Below are 22,500 nucleotides of genomic sequence, written 5' to 3' on the forward strand. Positions count from 1 at the left end.
ATTCTCCATTTTAGAAGTCCTACTCTTCAAGAATATGACTTTAATATGTAAAAAAGAAGAAAGTTTGTTTATGTTTGAAGGGCCATAAAGTTGCATAGCATACCTTTAAGCCACGCTGTAGAGTTGCAGCAGAATGGACCGTTTGTGATGTACCTTGAAAAGGTAAGACGTTTAAAGAATCAAATAGTATCAGCATTACTTTATGCATTCAAACGTACTTCCTGGAACTATTCCCCCACACACTCTATAGCTACGTTAGAGACTATCAAGCATTTTTGGACTACCGTTGGCGCCACTCTCTCTTTTAATCACTCAGCTCGTGCCTAAAACCAATCCAATCAGAGGCAGAGTAGGGCGGGACATGCCTTCGCCGTGCTGGGGGAAAAAATCTGCCTTCGGTTCGATGACCGCAGTTCGAATTCCAGCGTTTTCACAGCCACATTTAACAAACGTTTTTCTTATCTAACCATGACCAAACCACTTCTCTAACCTTAACCAATGTGTTTTAGTTGCCAAACAATAACAAGTTGTTTTATTTGCGTAAACTTAAATTTTCAAATTAGTAGAGGAACATAATTCAGGTCGTTTTGGACGCACGTTTTCCCCCTATAATACAGTATGTGTCCACAACATGTGCATCGCCCGTTTCGAGGTCGTGTTCATCTCACGTAAAAAATATATATAAAAATTGTGTCCATGTACACAAATCTATAGATACAATTTTCGTGAGTATTTCACAAACTGCAGTGAGACCATGTTGTCATATGTGTTCCCCTGAGAACTGCATGATGCATACAAAAATACACTGCTTTTTTCTTTTTTTTGGTAACTGCAATAGGAATTGTCAGAGGTGGGGACCCGAGTCACAATCATAACTGCTTGAGACTTGATTGACCTGGGTTCTGCTGACTTGACTTTGACTTGTGCTCTGATGACTTGAAAAGGGTTCTAAAGTCTTGACTTGAGATCTTGTGTTTGTGTAAATCACTGAAAGTGATGAGATTTGTTCTGATTTGTTTTCTGAATTTGTATGGAATGATTGAATTTATTAACTGATGATAGAAATAAAATTCATGCTCTTGCCAAGTTTTTATCCTAGTAAAACCATATTATGTTGAAAAGTTCTAGATATATTTAGTTTTCTTTAAGATATTAAATTGATACTGGACTTCTTCTGACTTGCTGTTCTATTTTAGACTTGGGACTTGACTAGAGACTTGTGCCTCGACTGACTTGAGCAAAGTTGACTTGTCACACCTCTGGGAATTGTGATACACGTCGACAGAGCTTTTTCTATCAATTCTGGGGCATTTTTGCCTTCATTCAACAGTTGAAAGAGATTTTATTTGGGAAAAACCACTAATTTACTACACTTAAAACTATTATATGTCCTTTATTTACACATTCAAATACATGTGTCACCAAAATGCACTCTGGCAGTTTAAAATGAGCAAACTGAATTGCAGTGCACAATACATATTAAATATTAAAATTAGTTCAATATCTAAAAATATCTAAAAAGCACAGTAAAGCCAGAAACACAGTAACACAGGATTGCTCTTATTTGTGTCTCTTATTTGCAGTCTTCCTGTTTGTATCATAGATTTAGCAGAAATCCCCTTTATTTGTTTCGTAGTCTTTATTTAGATTTTCTCGCATCATTGTGGCACTCGCCGCATTCACAGCTCTGTCTTTGTGTGTGTGTGTGTGTGTGTGTGTGTGTGTGTGTGTGTGTGTGTGTGTGTGTGTCTGTGCGTGTGTTTGGAAAGCTGTCATCCTTAACACTGTTTCATTACAGACACACAAAGTGGTGACACATCCTTTGCCGTGTGTGTGTGTGTGTGTGTGTGTGTGTGTGTGTGTGTGTGTGTGTGTGTGTGTGTGTGTGTGTGTGTGTGTGTGTGTGTGTGTGTGTGTGTGTGTGTGTGTGTGTGTGTGTGTGTGTGTGTGTGTGTGTGTGTGTGTGTGTGTGTGTGTGTGTGTGTGTGTGTGTGTGTGTGTGTGTGTGTGTGCGTGTGCAGGCAGAGGAGGAGCTGGGCCGAGCTCAGAAGGTTTTTGAGGAGCTGAACGTGGAGTTACAGGACGAGCTTCCAGCGCTCTATGAGAGGTAACAATTTCAACAGCCATGGCCTTACATCCATCCCATTCTCATTAACTTCAACTTTCTTCACATTTGGCACAAATGTCCACTTGGACTTGAGGATGAACTGATTATAATTTGGTGGTCAAAGTTCAAGGTCACTTGACCTCAAAAAAGATGGTTTTGGTCACAACTCAAGAATTCATACGCTAATTATGACAAAATCTCTCACAAATGTCTAATCCTATAATAAGAATGTGAAGTGTCTGTGAGTGAGTGAGCAGAAATTGTGTTTGGCCACAGCTATGTTATTTTACTTGCGATCGCACTGAAACTTTCAGGAAGTGTAAATGACCAAATTTGAGATGACTGCCAAGCCCCAACTTACGTCCCAGTAGCTACCCACGGTCAGCCCTCTAGGAAGGGTCGAAGGTGGTCACGTGGTCAGGGCCACTCAATCCGCTGCTCCGGAACTACTCTGCCGGGCCCGGGGGGGGGGGGCTGCACCAGACTCCCCCGCTCCAAACATCTCATTCCGACGTGATGGTATCTTGGTGGATACCATGCAGTACCAGTAATTGGTGGCACTGCAGACTATGACAATAGATTTACTTGTTCAAACCAAACGGTTCAGCTATATTTAGAAACAGGAGAGACCACAGAACATTTCACTCGGACCAACTCGGACCAAAAAATTGCGGATTTAAAGAAAATATGTTTTTTTTTAGTTTTGGTCCGAGTGAAATGTTCTATGGTCGCTCTGGATTCTAAATATAGCTGAATCGCTTGGTTTGACCAAGTAAAACTATTTTTATAAGCATTTTACGAAAAGTTACGAAAATAAAATGGCAGATGAAATCCCTTGGTACACATGCTGAAGCAGGAAGTGACGTTCACTTTGGCTCTCTATGGCTGCATAGCCTCCACCATTCTGCATGGAGGCTACACTGGACGGGTATTCCGCTAGTAGGATAAAATTGATGAAGACATCGAAAAGTTCAAAGGTCAACTTCACTGTGACATCATAATGTTTTACTTAGCACTGTAGCTGAGAAAACGATCTTGGGTCATTCTACAAAAAATTGTGGAAGGGCTGTCACTTACTTTTGCAGACACCAAAAAGGTTGACTTCATAATCACATTAATTATATTGATTTGGACCCTTACTTTTGGACCCTTTTGGACTCATACTTGTATGAGTCCACCCTCTTCACTTCCTCTTCCTGGATGACAGCTAGGACAGGGGGTGTGGCCTCTTGTTCCTCTGGTAGTCCACCATAAGCTCATTTAGCTGATATTGAGCTTGGTGATTGTTGCACCGTGTGATGAAACTCTCTATCAGTCCTCTGTACTCCTCTGAAAAAATAGTCTTGAAGTGAAGACAGCATGTTTCTCACTGGAAATCATTCACTGGAATCATACAATCATACATGTCAATATAGGGATAACTTCCATTTTGACAAAAAATAATAATACACTTAAATTCCTTCAAAGTCTCCACTACATGTATTTTATGAGTCTGGGACAGACATGGATGTAAACTGCGACTTAACTTGTTAGCGGAGGCATGCAACTGCGAAGCGGTTATTTCTAGTTCTCTTTAGACACAAATACATTTCTTTCAAATCTTGGCTGAATCTGATGGCTTTTTCCACACTGAGAGGAAGATGAAGGACACCGAGATGCCTTGCTGGCTCTGCCCAGCTTACATTCAGTCTGCAAAGCTGCTGTGTCCTGTTGCTGTTTCATTACAGACACGCCAAGCACTGACACATTCTCATTCTGTGTGTGTGTGTGTGTGTGTGTGTGTGTGTGTGTGTGTGTGTGTGTGTGTGTGTGTGTGCGCGTGTGTGTGTGTGTGCGTGTGTGTGTGTGTGCGCGTGTGTGTGCGTGCGTGCGCGCGTGCAGTCGTGTTGGCGTCTATGTTAACACATTCCAGAACCTGGCAGGATATCAGGACAAGTTCCACAAAGAGATGAGCAAGGTGAGTGAGTTTGTGTGTGTGTGTGTGTGTGTGTGTGTGTGTGTGTGTGTGTGTGTGTGTGTGTGTGTGTGTGTGTGTGTGTGTGTGTGTGTGTGTGTGTGTGTGTGTGTGTGCGTGTGCGTGTGTGTGTGTAATGTCTGAAGTGACATCACTCTTCTCTCATGTCTCTGCTCAGCTCAGCCTGAACCTGAACGACGTCATGACCAAACTGGACGAACAGCGACTGGCCAAGTGAGTGAACATTGCAACTTTACGTTTTAAAAGTCTCGCACTTCTCTGTTTAAATGGAATGAAAAGTCATCAGAATACTGGGCCCTGATTGGCTGACAGCAGCAGCTCCTCTATCAAATGAGGTAAACCTGAGGTGCGTTCAAACCGCAAAACGTTTATTTAAACGGAACAGTGGTTCATAGAAACACCCTGTTGTGTTACACAAGCGTTGCAACTATCTGTTGGACCCACTGTATAAACACATCGCTGCTGATTGGGTAACATCTCTGAGACAGCCATCAAATGACGGACAATGTACCTTAAAGCCTGTTGCACACAGTCTCACACCATTTCGGGGAAACATGACGTTCAACCATAGACATAAATAATATGGATGTAGCTATCCCATTAAATTTCTTCTCCCTGGCGGAGTTCAAACGTTGGCCGTCACCATCTTGATTTTTCGTCAGCAGAGTGGGAGGGAATGAGTTGAGTCCTTGCACAGCTCATGTAAGATGGGAGTTTCCCAGAGCCGCTGCTCCGCCTGCTATTGGTCCGTGATCGGCAAGCTGCGCGATCACTGGACAGGCGATCTGTCAATCACCCCCTTTTCTATCATCTACGTGATACAGATTTGCGTATGCGCACTGGGAAATGCGCTATGATACGTATCGTTTTCACTTTCCATTCATAAAACTCACCCTGTGTGCTCTGTGTGTTACCCTACATTCACACACAGCACCCAAGCCTTGCCTACGCCTTGCCTTTACCCACGCTTTTAAATAGGCGTCCTTTTTAGTCAATGAGGCTGTGTACACAGGGCGCCTCAACGTGAACCTTGCGTGTACCCACGCCTCGCCTGAGCTGCGCCGATTTTATCGTTTAGGCGTGAGTTCTATTTTCAAGCCGACTAGGCGCGTGAAGGCAGACTTTTTCTGTCAAGCCATGAAGGAAAAACGCGACAATATCCGTGGGAAATGGCAAAGTCAACTGAATTTCAAAATAAAATGGTGTTACAGCGTTGAGCAGAGAGAGAGAGAGAGAGAGAGATTGACGGGTGGCTATCACGTGGGGCTTTCTCCCCATCGGTAAACAAATCTTCAGGAGAGAGAATAGCGACCGAAGAAACAAGATGAAGCTGATAGCTGAAGCTATTCTGTAAATTTGGGGAGGAACAACAACAACAAAAAATGGGTCGAATATCCGCCCACATCCGGCCGAAACCACGCCCCCATACAAAACCTTCAAACGGGAGCTCCAGGTGTGCGGATCACTTCTTTTCACTAATCCTGTTACAAAGGCATTTTAACATGGGGGGAATGCCTACTGCCCCCGACGCCTAGTGGCCATTCGAGGAACTACAGCTTTTCAATTAACTTCCGCATCATCAGAGGGAAGGGGGTGGGCTTGCTCACTGCGTTCAACCTGGAAACCATGGCAAAATGGTGCACACTGTTATCAGATTGAATGCACCCCAGTTTAAAGTTTAAATGCTGCAAACTGGCCCCTGATTGGTTGGATTTCAGTGATTCATCAGTGAGGAGCCAATCAGGGCAGAGTCTCCTTGGAAAAAAGATGGGGTTTTGAAAATGTAGTAACTTTAACCTCAATCACTCCAAAAAATGCAATTTTAACAATGTCTTTATTAATTGATTGTATATAAATAGAGTTTAGAGAAATGTTAATTCCTGTAGGGTCCCTTTAAATTTTGGGTGACTAGATCCAAGCAATAGCAAGGAGTGCAAAGGTCAAAACTACAGAACTAGATGCAGTATCCCCCACTGATACTGCAACAGGCACTACTGCCACTCTTTTTCAAAATGTAATGTTGTTTATATAGTGTATATGTGTTTGTACATATATTTGATACTCTTTTGTTAGGGGCTATTGAAATCATTTAAAGTATCACAATATTATGAACATGCCCGGCCTGTGTCAAAGACAAAATAGTGTCTCATAAAAAAGGCTATTAAAACATCCATAATGCGCCAAGTAAGATCAAGACGTGCTGTGATAGATGGATTTCAAAGAATTACACAAGACAGGAAAAATTGGAGTAATGTGTTCACAACGCCCCCCACTGCAGAAAAGGTGTTACTGCAGCGGACAAGACAGAAGATGCTGGGAAGAGGTAAAATCTGCTGTAAAAGCTGACTGAGCATGGACTTTACATGAATACAGGTCAACACGTTCGTACATGGGATCTGCCCAGTCATATGCTGCTGATCAATGGGCTGCTCCAGCTCCTCTAACAGACTGAACGTTAAAGTCACACTGAAATGAAAATATTGAGCTCATTCTAACTCATATCATACTTTGACCATTTCTGCCCAAAGATGACACACAAAAATATTGTATTTTTATAGCCTGCCCTATCCCATTACTTCCTAGAAAATAGGAATTTGTCAGTGGTGAAATCATTGTGTACCAGGAAGTGTATATACAAATTCCAACCAATACAGCTCTGCCCCTGTCATAAGATAAAACTCCCGTTTCTCTCCCTAACTGATCTCCCATTGGTTTGCACTTTTGAATGATCCCTCCCCGCTTTATGTCCCGCCCCTACATCCTGTTTCAGCAGGAAATACATCACACTAAGAAAGCAAGATGCTCACATGTCGTTTCATTGTGGCTTTAAGTGTCTGGCTGGTCTGGGATTTGAACCTGTAACCTTCCAGAGATTAACTCGCCACTCTAACCTAATCACTGTATTGTCATGTGCATGTTTCACCGTTTGATTGTCTGCCATGTTTCACAGTGACTTTACCTATCTGACCTGCTGTTTGGTAAACAGACTTGGCCTTTTGGTTGAGCTGGATGTTTGTTTTGAAGCTCTTAGTTGCCCTCATGTGGCGGGACTGGAGTACTGAATGTATGCGTGTTTTGGGACCTACTTTTATACCCCCCTTCCTCTCTCTCTCTCTCTCTCTCTCTCTCTCTCTCTCTCTCTCTCTCTCTCTCAGTGAAGAAGCCAACCACAGCTCGTCGACGGACTCACCACCAAAGGTAACGTTCACTCAAATGAAGCACAGACACAAGAAGACTCTTTTCTCCTGTCACCATCATTTTATGTTTACTAATCCTGTGTGTCTCTGTGTCCCTTATACTGCTTTTGCATGCGTTCGTGCGTGTGGTTTAACCCGTCTTCGCCGTCCAGAGGCCCTCCCTCGGTCCTCCTGGCCGCCCCCCGGCCAGAACGACGCCCTCCCCAGACCAGAGACGGGACTCGGACCTGTACGGAGATGAGGACTTTGTGTTTGACTCGAACACGGCCTCCGCTATGACCGCGCCGCAGGTCAGACCGCCTGGAAACTGCCTCGCAGGCAGAGCTCTTCCCCTACGCACTCTTTCTGTGGATGTAACTTCTTATTCTTCATTTCTCAAGGGTCAGAGAGCCAAAGCGTGTTAATTGTGACTGGTTCAGTTGTGAGAGTGCAGCTTGTTTCTTTGCTTTTCCCAAGTTTTGCGACCTTTTACACCTTCGTTGGTTTTCGAGTTGGACTCTCCCAGCGTTTATTTGGATTCCTTCTCCACCCTGGTGTCTCTTCTCCACCCTGGTGTCTCTTGGTGTCTCTTCTCCCCCCTGGTGTCTCTTGGTGTCTCTTCTCCACCCTGGTGTCTCTTCATCTTCTTCCATCACATCTTTCTGCCCCACTTTTGTTTTTTTATCTTCACTTTTACCCCCCCCCCCCCCCCCCACCACCACCAGTGGCTACTTTAAAGTAATAGTCCGCCCAGAAATGAAAATGTCATCATCTACTCACCCTCATGACAAATGAAATGCAGGTGCTGTGTTAGTCCTTATAACACACAGGGAGGTTGCCAGACGCCAGCACAACTTCGTAGCAGCCTTCTCCAAAACAACAAAAATCAATGGGGACCTGTTCTTTAGAGTTCAAAAACAAAAACAGACAAACAATCACACTGTGAATAGAAAGACCTATACACCATTTTGTTGCATCTATCTATCTACTCTATCTATCTATCTATCTATCTATCTATCTATCTATCTATCTATCTATCTATCTATCTATCTATCTATCTTATATTATATTATATTATATTATATTATATTATATTATAGTATATTATAAAAGGGAACTAGGGCTCTGTTTGTTTGTTTGGCTGTCTGTCTCACTGATGACATAATCAGTGATGTCATAAATTCACACACACACACACACACACACACACACACACACACACACACACACACACACACACACACACACACACAAACATAAGGGACAGACGCACATGCACATGTGTGCACGCGCGCGCACACACACACACACACACACACACACACACACACACACACACACACACACCCACACAAAGTCCCAGTGATGATGTCATCAGTGATGTCATACATTGTGACATCATCAGTGATGTTAGAGGCAATGTGACATAATCAGTGATGTCATAAGAGGTTGTCATGTCATCAGTGATGTCATAAAAGCAGTTGTGACATCATCAGTGATGTCATAAGAGCAAAATCAAGCCCCAGGGGCAGACACTGAAAGAATTGGGAGTCTGGCTTCGGACCCCCGTCTTCAGCCATGAACAGCTGTATGTTGCCAGCTCCAGGACAGATGATCCAGCATCCCTGAAGTATGCCATCAAGGAGCAGCCAGGACGAGGCCGCGCTGCGGCCAAGCTGCATATGCGAGCAGCAGGGCCAGCTTGGCGAGCTGCAGGGTGAGCCTAGGAATCAAGCGTGCGCAGCGCTCGAGATGCCTAGTAGTTAAGATTTGCAATCAATTATGGTGTAAATATGGGTATTTTGGTCCCCACTGACTTCAGTTGTTTTGGAAAAGGCTGCTATGGAGTTGTGCTGGCAGCCTCCCTGTGTATTGGACTAACACATTTCACCTGTGTTTCACTTGGCATGAGGTTGAGTAGATCATGACAGAATTTTCATTTTTGGGTGAAGTATTCCTTTAAAGTTAGCACTACCTGTGGCATCTTCTCGACCAACTAGATGAGCGATAGCCTACTTCCCACTTGTGTAGTAAACCCAAGTGCCTCTGTCCTACATGTGAAGCAGTGTGAGCCCTCGTCAGGGGTGAACCTGCTAGATTGGGATCTGGAGGTCTTGCAGCCTGTCACACCCCCGGCCCCCCAGGTGGGTGTCACACCCCCGGCCCCCCAGGTGGGTGTCGCTCGTCGGGGCATTTCTGCCGGAGTTTGATTTTCAGACGCTGGCAGCTGACTCACTGACTGTGTTTACATGCAGCCTAAACATCTATTCATATTAATCTATCAATTTAGTGTTATTCTGAATGGACTAACCTCACTAACCTCAACACAACCAGACAAAGACCATTTACTTGAAACTAGGGCTGCACGATATGGTATATATATATATATATATATTTATTTATTTTTCACTGGAAAAACTATTATATACCAAAGAAACTTAGGTAGGCCAGCACTACAGCACTTCATTAATGTCACACATTTTACCTTTATCAAAAAAATGGCAGCTTCTGCTATTTGGATATTGTATTTGGCCAGATTGCTATATTTAGATAATATCTCGATTAATTGTTCAGTCCTACTTGAAACTTAAAAAAAGGGGGATTTTCCCATTTTTCATTCATGCTGGAGATAATATACATTTCCAGCGTACATGTAAACACAGTTTGTGTGTGTGTCTGTGTGTGTGTGTGTGTGTGTGTGTGTGTGTGTGTGTGTGTGTGCGTGTGTGCGTGCGTGCGTGCGTGCGTGCGTGCGTGCGTGTGCGTGCACGCGCTAGAACTAAACTAGGTCCACACTGCATGACTTTGTGTGTGCATGCTAATTCAGGCTCACTTTGACTGCAAATGTTCAATTTGACTGGAGTTTAAAAAGGAGCCACTGATAGAGGAGGGACACACAGGCAGTCAACGTTTACATTTTATTTGCATTTTAAGCATTTACTGTAGCTGAAGCTCTTACCCAGAGCTATTTAAAAAGTGTGTAGATAGACGTTCAGTGTCTTGTTCAAAAAAATCGTTGTTGACATCACACGTGGCTGTTGATGGACACATTGGCTATTGTGATGATCCAACCTTTGACCTTTTGGTTACAAGACACGTTCATGCAGTATAATAATTGATAGGAGCACAGAGTGCATTCATGAATACCAAAAGAATGTTTGAACTTTGACCTCACTGGCTCTCTTGTCTCTCACTGCCTCACGGAAGGCGGCGTCATGGGACTCATGGGTAAGCATGTGTTCGTGTGTTTTAAAAGGAGAATGGGAATTCTGTTTCGTTCTGCGGATCAGTCTGGACTCCACCCCGTCCCCAGCGACTTCCAGAAATCACAAAGTCCATGGGCCAATCATGGAGCTGCCTTGTAGTTGACGTAACCGGCCAATCAGGGACACCACTGGCAAAATAGTAATGGCGGCTCCCCGAAACAACGAGCGCTAACGTTAACGTTAGTAGAGTAAACACAGCCATAAGTGCAGTTATTGTAGTAATACAACAATTAAACAAGAACAAGTATGCACCAGCGGAGTTCCTCTGCGGGAAAGGACGTTTTCGCCGTTCTTCTGACTAGGTTTGGATTGGATTTGGTGATGCTGATTAGCTGAATGAGTTGTCTGTCAAGGCAAGTACTCCCGCCCACTGAAATTGAAGTCCAGACTGATACATAGAGCGAAACAGAATGTGAGGTCACATGATCAGGATGGTTTTTACCAGGCGAGTAAGAACGCTGAGAGGGAGACAAACACACTCAGTGGTTTGCCCACACCAGCAAACTACCAGAAGTACTGTTCGTTCTCCTGTGAAATACAGCTCTCCAACTTCACTCTTCTCTTTCCTTCAAACCCTCTTTCCCTCGGTTTCATGATCCCCATTACAACCCCGGGCCGTGACCCTGTTATACCCTCTGACCCCGTGTCACCCCAAATGCTCCTCTGGCGTCTGTTGTCCTCTACTTCCTCCGTCCATCCCGCCCGCTTCCATGTACGCCCGCCAAACACCGCCACCCGCTCCGTGACTTCCCTGACCTCGTAGCAAGAGCAGACCCCCACAGCACAGGAGCCCCAGTGTGATGATGACCAGTACCCCCTAGAGGCCGGAGGCGGCTGGAACGATGACGGCGGCAGCTCCGACCCCCGGAGCTACACGCAGCCCAGCTGGGACGACGAAGGAGCGCCTGCCGCTCAGTCGTACGCCGAGGCCAACTGGGATGACGACGGTGCCCAAGTGGGACAGGGTTGCTGGGGCGATGATGGAGAGGCCCAGGTAGGGTTTGACCCACACGGAGGCTACAGACTACGGGTACACACTGTTACGTTCCTCTGGCGGCAGTGAAGAGGCTAAACCAAACTTGAGGCAGAGCGGAAAGACAAATACGCTCTTCACATCTCTGCACATATTAGCTGTGTTCTTTGTTTTAACACTACAATCTGTCTTGGCATGTGCCTTGTAACCATCGGTAACCGCTCTCCAAACATTCCGAGGCGTCTATTGTCTACATTAGCCACACACACTTGTCTTATCCCTACTTAAGAAATGGTTAACCATTCTTGGACTTCCTTAATAATTTACCAGGCGTTTCTCTTCCTCTTTGCCATTCAGAACGTGGTGACCAATGGCTCCGATGGGGAGCTCCCTCCAGGATTTATCTACAAGGTTTGACTTGGCATTTATCCTCACTGATTCATAAAGGCAATCGCCAAATACACTGGTTTTGAACAAGAAGGATATGCACTTTCTAATGAGGTTCAATTATACAGCTTTCCAACACTGAGACGCTGCACAAATGTCCATCTTAGTCTTAGTCTCATATGTAGGTCTTCAAATCCCACTTGTTTCCAATGGAGTTTCACTTCTTTCAGCCATTTTCTATAAGCAAGTGTGTCAATATCATGAAACAAGGCAGGCTGAGGCAGGATCTTCAAGACCTTAAGAGATTTCTTCAAACTAATTGATTTCAATTGTACATAAGTGAAATGATCTCAAGATTTCAAGATTCAGTATTGATTAAATGGCTTGTTAAACACTTTTTACAGTGAACGTCTGGAAATTTACCGAAAATTAGTGTATTTTCAGTCACACCAGAGGTCTGGAAATGTATGGGGAAAGTTTTAGTTTAGACCACTTAAAGCATTGATCATAATGAACATTGACCAATATCGTCAAATAAGCCAGTAAGCATAGAATTTGAGTGAAAAATATGTAGGAACCATGTTGTATCTATGCCATGTTGTGCTGCAGGTAAAAGCGGTGCACGATTATGCTGCTACTGATGGTGACGAGCTGGAATTGAAGACTGGAGACGTCGTGCTGGTTGTGGCCTTTGACAATCCTGATGAACAGGTCAGTGCATCACATTTACTTTGACTCTCAATTTTATTCTTGCCAGACCCAGAACGGGCTGGCCAAGGAACATGTCAGCGGCTTACTGACTGACTGACTGACTGACTGACTGACTGACTGACTGACTCACTCACTCACTCACTCACTCACTCACTCACTCACTCACTCACTCAGCCCCACCCACTCACTCACGCCCCATTGTTGAAACACATGCGTGGCAAGCCTAGTTAAGCCAGACCCGGACTGCTGCCGCTGCTACAAAATGAAATAAAACACAAAATAATCTCACATCACATCAAGGGTACAGGACTGTAGGTACTACATTTTTACTTTTGCATTTACTGTTAGATTTATATTGGCCTTCCCTTTTGCATTTAATTTCACTTCCATTTACTTTTACTTTACCCGTCTTAAAGTTTAGGCCTTTAGTTTAGATGACATTTAGTTCCATTTTTCAAGAAGTAATTCATGGCCTCTCCTCGACGAGTCACGTTCAAACAAAGTAATACATTTCAAAAATATTATACGCATTGGCTCTGACCAAGATAGTTGCTTGTAATTTTGGTGATCTAGGAATTAATGCTTAGTCTACACTTGCACCCATTGTGCAAGTGTAGAGCAACTAAGTCACTGTGGATAAGAGCATCAGGTCCCAAAATGGAATGTTTTGCATTGAAAGCCTTACACTGTTGGGTCTTTGTGCAGGATGATGGCTGGCTCATGGGCACGAAGGAGTCTGAGTGGTTGCAGAAGAAAGATAATGCAGCCAAAGGCGTTTTCCCCGAGAACTTTACCCAGAAGGTTTGAGCTGAACATCACATGAAACCCGAGCCCAAACCCCTTGACCATCTCCTCTGGAGAGACACGGTTGAATCATCACAGAATGTGGCTCTTTAAATCAAAATGTACTGCTACTACATGATTAGAGTTGCGCATTGAAATACAAGGGCAATCTATCTCCATGGCTACAAAATTGATTGATTTGTGTGTGTGGTTCACATTGGAGTGGGGTTAGAAAACAGTGCCAGTTAAGTATAACTCATCACTGATCTCACACACACATATAGACACACATTGACACAAACCAAGTTGAACGTTTTTGGTTACATCGTGATAAAGATAAAAGGCTATCTTCTTATCCCGAGTTTTGCCCAACTTCACCTCCCTGCCTGATGCTGGGGCTCGTGGTGAATGACGGACAATGATCTAAAATTCAACGTATCAATGCCTTTTGGTTTTGCTTTCCTACTCCTTAATTATCATTTTTGTCAATGGAAACCCAAAATAGTGTGTAAGCAATATAAAAAAGGAAATACCGTAACTAATGAATGTAGGCTACCAGTGAATGTCAAAATATTTTATGTTCTGTATTGTCAACCGATTTTGAAACAAAGGTTTTGAGAACTTTTCACAGTTCCTTGCATGAAGCTTTTGGTTGTATTGTCATTTACTTTGTAACACAACAAATACTTTGACACCAGGTTTGGACAAACTTGGGATTACTCTCAACTATGGCGATGATTGTATGAAAAATGCACCGGTCCTAAACTAGCCTTGGAGAACACCACAGCAAATTAATCAAAACAAAAAATGTTTGCGGCGCCTTTGCTGTGCATATGGAAATGTATTAAAGTGTTTTTGGGCTTATAATATTTTCAGAGGGAACAGTGGTTTGTCTTTAAATTTATTTTATTGCCCATTTTGAGTACAGGACTTGATGTGTGGCTTGAATTGAATGTCTAATTTAATTTACATGGAGTTTTATTTTGATTCAAAATAATTTCCCCCATTGACTGATGAAATGCAAAACTTCTCTGTTAACTATCTAACTGGGCTGCTGAATGTTTTCTATGCCTCCTATAGCTACCACTATTTAGATGTTCTTTGTATACTGGGAGAGAGAATGTAAACTGTTTTTTCCTTAACAGTAATGTAATGTGGTTCTGGGTCTCTGTGTCCTCTAGACCATCAAACGTATACTCAGTGAAATGGTTTCCTGGACATTTCAGTCCTTTGCTGTATAGAAGTTCTACAGGTGTATCTATACAGGAGAGATGAATGAGAGGCAGAAGCATTTGAAAAGATCTAAAGAAGCTTGAAACTCTTTGACCAGTTCAAAGTGATGGCCAGTCAGCCCAAGAAGTTCAGTCCTCCTTAGACAATATCCTGCTGAAACCAAAGTTTAACCCTAAAAAAGGGATGTTGACACTCTGGGAAGTTATTATTAAAATAATGGACAATGAACAGGTGCATTTGGCACATCGTTACTGTACATGTAACCAACACTCATTGGTTGGATCAAATCTGCGTCATTAAAGATGAATTAAACAACGTGCTGTGTCATCGTGTGATATGTCTCATCCATTTACTTTGTATTGGTTTGAGCAAAGAAGGGTATTCAAAAGAAACTGTTTATAAGGCAAGAGACTAACATGAAGGAGTTGACAATACATATCCATTCTATAATATCTCCATTCTAATAATCTCCCTCTCTTTCTCTCTCTCTCTCTCCATTCACACTGTCCTTCAGTCTCTCCATCTAAACAAGTGAATACTTTATACATTTAACCAGTTCCATTAACAACAGGATTGTCCTTTAGTCTTTCCATCTTGACTCTAGTGTTTCTTCTTTGGTAACACGCTACGTTTGACTTTTGATTCTCTAAGCATTAAGACTGCCCATTGTGTGTGAAAAATCATTTGTTATACTGTCATAGTTTCAAATCTTTTCTACCATCTTTGCTCGACTTCCTGCAATGAAAAATACAAGAGAAATAGGCCTACATTAACCTGCTGTCTTAAAATTTGTTTTACTAGCAATCTTGTGTGCTACAGTACGCACACTCAATTTCTAGGGTAGAGACTCTGGAAACGATGCACCATGTGCGATTTTTGACATCACTGATGATGTCACAATGTTCCGTCACCTTTTGTGTCACTTTCGTGACGCAAATTGTGGCTAACAGACAGACACCGCCCACCTAGGCAATTTTATTATAGGATACCACCTAACCGGCAACAGGTATAGCATTTCAGTGCACATTGTCTGTGTAGGGCTGTGTACATGACCAATACAAATTGAACTTTGAACTTTCTTCTTTGGAATGAAAAACTTTATTGATCTTTGCAAATAATCACTTTGGTCACACATCCAATCACTAAAACCTGCTAAAAGCCTGGTTTCCATCTACATACACTTCATCCACACAATCAATCTGTTAAACCAGCATGTCAGCACTGTGGAGGAAAACAATGAATACTTTCCCCATTGGTTATAATAATAATAATTACATTGTAGTGCACTTTTCTCAACAAAGGTCTAGTGCTGCCCCATTAAGGCCCATGCAGTGGAACAGAAAGCGCAGAAAATATTACAGCAACAATACAAATACAACAAACATAAGAACTATATAGACCACACAACAGTTTATCTTTTCTCTATCACTGACTGATAAGACACAAAGTGATTCAACCTATAGATGGTTTTAACTTAACATTCTAAATTGCCCTTAGCTTATTTCCTGTTGCAGTGTTTGCTAATACAATAGCTGACAGGAAATAAGCTAGGTTTCAAACTGTTCCCATAGCAACACAATTCTGTGAAAACCGTCTATATCCAATTGATTAAATATCCTCCATTGTTTTTACTCTGCTTCACAGGAAGTATTGCGGTTCTTTTTTTTTCTCTTTTTTTAATCAACAGCAGAAGAAGAACTGTGTAGTTATTATGAGCAGGAGTGATGGACTGAACAGAGAGAAGATAAACTCAAACTGCATCAACAGAAAATACAAGCCACACTGTTTGATTGACAGGTGATCTGTGCAAAGTGCAGTGTTGCAACACTACAGTAATTGAGGCGCAGTCACAAAGATGGCGAAAACCCCCCCCCCCCCCCCCCCCCCACACACACACAGGCACACACTGCTGCTTTAATAATTCCTGTCTTCTTCTAGGTTTGTATGTTTGTTTGACAACTGCATCACCGCCTCTACTGAGAGGATTAGAGAAGCGTGGCAGGGGGAACTTGGCATTGAGTTATCTGATATTGTATGGGATAGGAGTTTGTCTGTGGTACAGCTCTGCTCAGTTAATAGTAGACACCAGCTGATCCAATTTAAACTCACCCATCGTCTTCACTATTCTAAGCAAAAGTTGCACAAGATTTACCCCTCTGTCTCTTCACTATGTGTGATAGATGTCAGGTATCAGAGGGCACTCTGTCTCATGCCTTCTGGTTCTGCCTTCACTGGTGGGATTCTGGGCCAAAATATTTGACTGGTTATAATCTATGGCCTACGAAATAACCCTTCAGCCGGAGGCAGAGTCCTCTCTGAACTTCACTACAGCTGTGCAACAATCTCTGACACTGGAGACAACTGTTGCAAAAAAATGAATTCTTAAGGAATGGAACCCTCTTTCCAATTGTTCCGGACATGATCTCTGTTATGGAGAGACTCCGGTTCCTGAGACTCAACTCACTTAACTTAACTATATGGGACCCGTTTCTAGCCTACCTCGATGAGGTTAGGGGCAACGGCTCGCCCGGCTGGTTTCCTATAGAGCCCTTGCGTGAGATCTCAAGTACATCGCTTACAAGCACATAAGCACCTTACAGTACGTGGCTGGTAGCACCACTGTAATATTGAATGTTCATTATGTACGTATGTTTCTGTTTAGCTTATTTTCTTGTGTCTGAGCCTGTCTTTTTGTTTTGTTTGCGTTTCTTTAAAAGAAGAAAAAAGAAAAAAACCTGTCTACTTGAGCTTACACAGATCAGCAGTGACTCCATAGATGTAACACCGCAGTCCAGGATGGAGAGGCTGAGTGAATGTGGTCTGGACTCTGTGGAGGAGAGTCATGGTTTCAGAGACGCTGTAGAAGGACAGAATACCTGCTCTGTGATTCAGGTACACTCCTACTCTGGAGGACAGAGCACCTGAGATGGGAGTACTGATCTTGTTCTGTAAGAACTGATAACTATTGTTGTAATAATCTAAATCCCAAGACTTGTCATTGTATCCAAATCGACTTTCACCCCCTGTTCTGCTAATATCTTTATATGAGACTGCTATTGAAACTCCCTCCCCGCCCCTCTCCACCTCCCAGTAACAACGTCCAGTCAGACCCGCTCTACTCAGAACCTGCCAGTAGTAAGTAATGAATCTGTCTGGGTGACTAGAATATGACTGTTCTTCTCTCATGTATGTTGCTTTTCTGTTGGCATCAGATAATAACAGATATGGGCCTGCTGTGTTTGGATCCAGTGTGATCTGACTTGAATGTTTTAAGAAGTCAGCTCTGGTCTTGGGCTCTGGTTGTGGCAGTAAAACATCCACTTCAGTCACTGTCAGTGAGATCTTAGGCCATTCCTCTGTCAGAATGTCCTGTAGTTTATGTCTGGCCTCTGACACAGCTGCAGTCACATCCTCAAAGTAGTGCAGGGGACGGGTATCAATCCTGGGTGAGTCTGTAGATTGACTGAGACGTGGCAGCGAGGGGTAACTGTGTAGAAAGTGGATGTGAAACTCTGTGTGTGAGAGCTGCTCCAACTCAGCATCTTTCCTCCTCAACTCAGAGATCTCCTGCTTCAGCTTCTCCTGAAGTTCTTCAGCCCGACTCGCTTCCTCTTTCTGCTGGGATCTGATCTGCTGCTTCACCTCAGAGCTTCTCTTCTCAATGAGACGGAGCAGCTCAGTGAAGATGTTATCACTATCCTCCACTGCTTTATCAGCAGAGAGATTGATAGCCTCCACTTCCTGCTGAAGCATCTTCACGTCTTTCTCTCTGCCCTGGATTCTCTGCTGGATTTTTTTCCGACTCACCCGAGCTCTTTTTGCCTCTCAGCCCTTTCTGCTGCAGCTGAGACTGTGTCATGGCCCTTATGTTCATCCACAGAGCAGAGATAACAGATACACTGCTGATCAGTACGGCAGAACATCTTCATCTCCTCGTCATGACGGGAGCAGATGTTCTCCTGAAGCTTCATGGTGGCTTCCACCAGCCTGTGTTTCTTTAATGGAGCTACATCATAGTGAGGCTGGAGGTGCTGCTCACAGTGAGAGGCCAGACACACCAGGCAGGACTTGAGGGCTTTCAGCTTTCTGCCAGTGCAGAAATCACATGCCACATCTCCAGGTCCAGCATAGCAGAGATCAGCAGGAGCAGCTTGGAGTCCAGTCTTCCTCAGGTCCTCCACCAACTCTGCGAACATGGTGTTTTGCACCAGGACAGGCCTTGGTGTGAATGTCTGTCTGCACTGGGGGCAGCTGTGGATTTTCTTCTGTTCCTCTTCATCCCAGCAGGTTTTAATACAACTCATGCAGTAGCTGTGCCCACAGGGAATAGTCACTGGATCCTTCATTTGATCCAGACAGATGGAACAGCAGAATTTTGCCCCGTCCAGCTGAATTCCTTGCTGCGCCATTTCACTTCTCAGTGACAGTGAGTCAAATAGTTTCACTTGCTCTTAACTGAAAGAATCCATCCAAACCATTGATCCACCATTGATCCAAACCAATTCTTAATTTCCATGTGCTGATCTGCAGTGAATGGGCTCCTCAGCTCTTGCACTTCACAGCATGTTTACACCCATCTTTAAACTGGCAGATCTGTGAAAGGGGAGAAACAGGAAATATGTGGACAGAATGGACCTGGGTGTTTGAGACAGAGGGAGGAGTTATCAGCTTTGCTTTAGTCCAGGAGGAGCGGCGTTAAAGAGGCAGTGTGTGTGTGTTTAGCCCTCATTTACAATGTGAAGTGAATGTGACAAAATACATAAATTACATAAGGTTTCAAAACCTTCAAAGTGGCTGGTGGAAAACTGAACAGTAAAACCATTTAGAATGCCCCCTCTCTCTCTCTCTCTCTCTCTCTCTCTCTCTCTCTCTCTCTATAGAGTATATATATATATATATATACATGTACAGAGTGTGTGTTTATATATATATACAGTATATATATATATATATATATACATACACACGTGTGTGTGTGTGTGTGTGTGTGTGTGTGTGTGTGTGTGTGTGTGTGTGTGTGTGTGTGTGTGTGTGTGTGTGTGTATATATATATATATATATATATATATATATATATATAAAGAGGTAAAGTGGGTTCTGGCTGTTTTTCTTTCTCTACCATTTTTGTCCCCAATTTTTGTCCCACATTGTGAGATTTGTGATGATTTCAGTGTTTGTTTCTCTGTAATTTTTGTCCCCAATTTTTGTCCCACATTGTGAGATTTGTGATGATTTCGGTCACTGATGATGTCACAATGTCTATGACATGCGAAGTTGAAGCAAGTGTGCACTGCGCATGCCAATAGAGCAGGCAAGGCCACGCAGCAGCTAGGAATCAGGATATACACACATACACATATATATACATGTGTGTATCTATGTATGTATGTTTGTATGTATGTATGTATGTATGTATGTATGTATGTATGTATGTATGTATGTATGCATATACAAATTTTGCAATGAAATTGCTTAGATCCACTCCATTCAGGCATCTGTTCTCCCATTGTCCAACACCAGGTGGTGTTGTGGTTAGGAACAAGTGTCACAGCTAGGTGTGACTGCTTTTACTCCTGTGATAGTTCTGTGCAATTAGTGTACAAGTCAAACCAATCAATAAAAACAATGCAGCAGCTTTGATGCTATGGTGTCCATATGAATCACCTAGTATATGAGAATATCACTCTTGGCAACACAATTTCTTTTAACATTACTCTCTAGCACAAGGGATGATTACATTCGATCCTATGCATTAACAATTGTATCCTCATATTAAACTGACAGCTGAGGCAATAAACCTTTAGGAAACCAGCTTTTTTGAAACATGTAGCCTAACTGGGTTTTATGTTCTAATTACAGTGATGTTCTTATTACATAATCCAAATACACTGAACATGCATCATGTGTTTTGAAGTGTCAATTACCTACTTATGGTAGCAAAGAAAAGTGCCTACTACTGGCAGCTGATCCCACTGTCCTGAAAAATGGTGACATTTTGAGCTGGGAATTGCAGCCGTGGGACTTTCGATGTCTCTGTAACTACAGGACACCAATCATGTGGAAAACACAACAGAGCAGCTGAGCCTGGCCTCATGGAGGAGGGGGAGCCTGAGCCTGGCCTCATGGAGGAGGGGGAGCCTGAGCCTGGCCTCATGGAGGAGGGGGAGCCTGAGCCTGGCCTCATGGAGGAGGGAGAGCCTGAGCCTGGCCTCATGGAGGAGGGGGAGCCTGAGCCTGGCCTCATGGAGGAGGGGCAGCCTGAGCCTGGCCTCATGGAGGAGGGGGAGGCTGAGCCTGGCCTCATGGAGGAGGGGGAGCCTGAGCCTGGCCTCATGGAGGAGGGAGAGCCTGAGCCTGGCCTCATGGAGGAGGGAGAGCCTGAGCCTGGCCTCATGGAGGAGGGAGAGCCTGAGCCTGGCCTCATGGAGGAGGGGGAGGCTGAGCCTGGCCTCATGGAGGAGGGGCAGCCTGAGCCTGGCCTCATGGAGGAGGGGGAGCCTGAGCCTGGCCTCATGGAGGAGGGGGAGGCTGATCACACAGCAGGCCTCTGGGGAGAGGGAGCAGACCCAGAGAGCTCAAAAGCAGGAATTGATCCTATTCACACAATTGGAAAATTATTTAAAGTTAATCAACCACTACCTCTAATACACTTGTTTTAGGTGCTACCAATTTGTCAATTACTGTTTGATTGGTATATTTCAAGTCTGATGTCATTTCAAGTCTGATGTCATTTGATTGGTATTGAAATGATATTGTCATGGTGGGAAAAGAGTTGGTGTGATAGACATTTTTGGGGGTTGGAATTAATTTAGTTAGTTAGTAATGTTTTAAGGGAGGAGTGAGGTTGTGGAAGTTATGAATATACATTTTCTTTTTTTATGGTCTAGCTTGTATGTTTGTTTAAGGTCAAAGGTCATGAGAGAGCCGTCACTGAAAAGGTGCCCCAGGCTGGTTACTCCTCTCCGTTTCCATGCAGGGAAGTTGATGGGTTCCTTATTGATTTTAAACCCCTTTATGCCACATAGGGTGAGAATAGAAGGTGATAGTTTCAGGTTGAGTATGTTCTTATGTCCACCAGCTAGTGAGTGGTATTTATGATGGTGTTACATTTGAAGTAGCTGTGGGTTTTGCCTGATTTATTAAAGCAATATGCTGAATGGGGAGATCCTACCAAGCTAAGCAGAATTGGAGTTGTTTGTCCAGTGTCAGATATACTGAAGCTGGTGGGAGAGGAAGGAATGCTAAAAATGTTAAGCCTTTAAAGCAGGGGTGGCCAAACTACGGCCCGCGGGCCAACTGCGGCCCGTTGCCCGTTTTTAAGTGGGCCGCCATGACATCCGTTTTTCCATTTTAAAGTTTGAAGTGGAAAAACGGACACGGAAAAACGAAACGAGAAAAAAAAACACGCGGAAAAACCTTTTTTCCCATTTCGTTTTTTCCATGTAAAACCATTGAAAATGGGTTACTTGAGTACCCTGACCTGGTCTGTATTTTTTTTTTTTTTTACATTTTTAATACTGAATGTTGGCACAGGAAAACATACAGAAATACCTATTGTAATAGGTGAGCACATCAATAAATGTGTCATCTATTTATTTAGGTGGAAATAAAGAAAATTATGGCACAAGGCTTTTCTGGTCTATTCCCCCTCCCCCCCCTTCCCCCGCTTTCAGTCTAAACAGGTTGAAAACTGCCGCGCTTAATATTGTTTGGCCGCAACTCCTTGTATTTTCAAATACAAGGTCCACATCAAATAAAGTCAAATGTATACTGAATTTAGAGAGTACAAGCCCAGGGGTGGATTAACAGGGGTCATGGAAAATAGTTGACTCACAAACAGTTCAACTCTGCACTGCTTTGTTGTCTCTGACTGAAATCAAGTTAAATGA

At 43.4% G+C, this 22,500-nt stretch overlaps 1 protein-coding gene and 1 pseudogene across 3 annotated transcripts in view; one reads left to right on the plus strand and one right to left on the minus strand.

Annotated features, from left to right (window-relative positions):
- bin1b (bridging integrator 1b) overlaps positions 1–14,897 on the plus strand; it is a 38,809-nt gene extending 23,912 nt beyond the window's left edge. The window contains exons 7-15 of one of the 2 annotated variants that reach the window (XM_083634296.1): positions 2,022–2,107; positions 3,989–4,064; positions 4,240–4,295; positions 6,361–6,405; positions 7,238–7,280; positions 7,432–7,569; positions 11,855–11,908; positions 12,494–12,595; positions 13,301–14,897. In XM_083634296.1, the coding sequence (XP_083490422.1) occupies positions 2,022–2,107; positions 3,989–4,064; positions 4,240–4,295; positions 6,361–6,405; positions 7,238–7,280; positions 7,432–7,569; positions 11,855–11,908; positions 12,494–12,595; positions 13,301–13,402 (702 nt within the window). In that variant the 3' untranslated portion in view covers positions 13,403–14,897. The remainder of the gene's footprint in view (positions 1–2,021; positions 2,108–3,988; positions 4,065–4,239; positions 4,296–6,360; positions 6,406–7,237; positions 7,281–7,431; positions 7,570–11,854; positions 11,909–12,493; positions 12,596–13,300) is intronic. The other variant, XM_083634297.1, reaches the window with a different exon arrangement.
- Positions 14,898–17,350: 2,453 nt separating this feature from the next.
- LOC310772819 (E3 ubiquitin/ISG15 ligase TRIM25-like) lies at positions 17,351–19,035 on the minus strand (annotated as a pseudogene). The gene has a single exon. The product of its transcript is annotated as an E3 ubiquitin/ISG15 ligase TRIM25-like (transcript).
- Positions 19,036–22,500: the final 3,465 nt, after the last annotated feature.

This window comes from Poromitra crassiceps (assembly GCF_964638095.1).
Source record: "Poromitra crassiceps genome assembly, chromosome: 3".
NCBI classification, from domain to species: Eukaryota; Metazoa; Chordata; class Actinopteri; order Beryciformes; family Melamphaidae; genus Poromitra; species Poromitra crassiceps.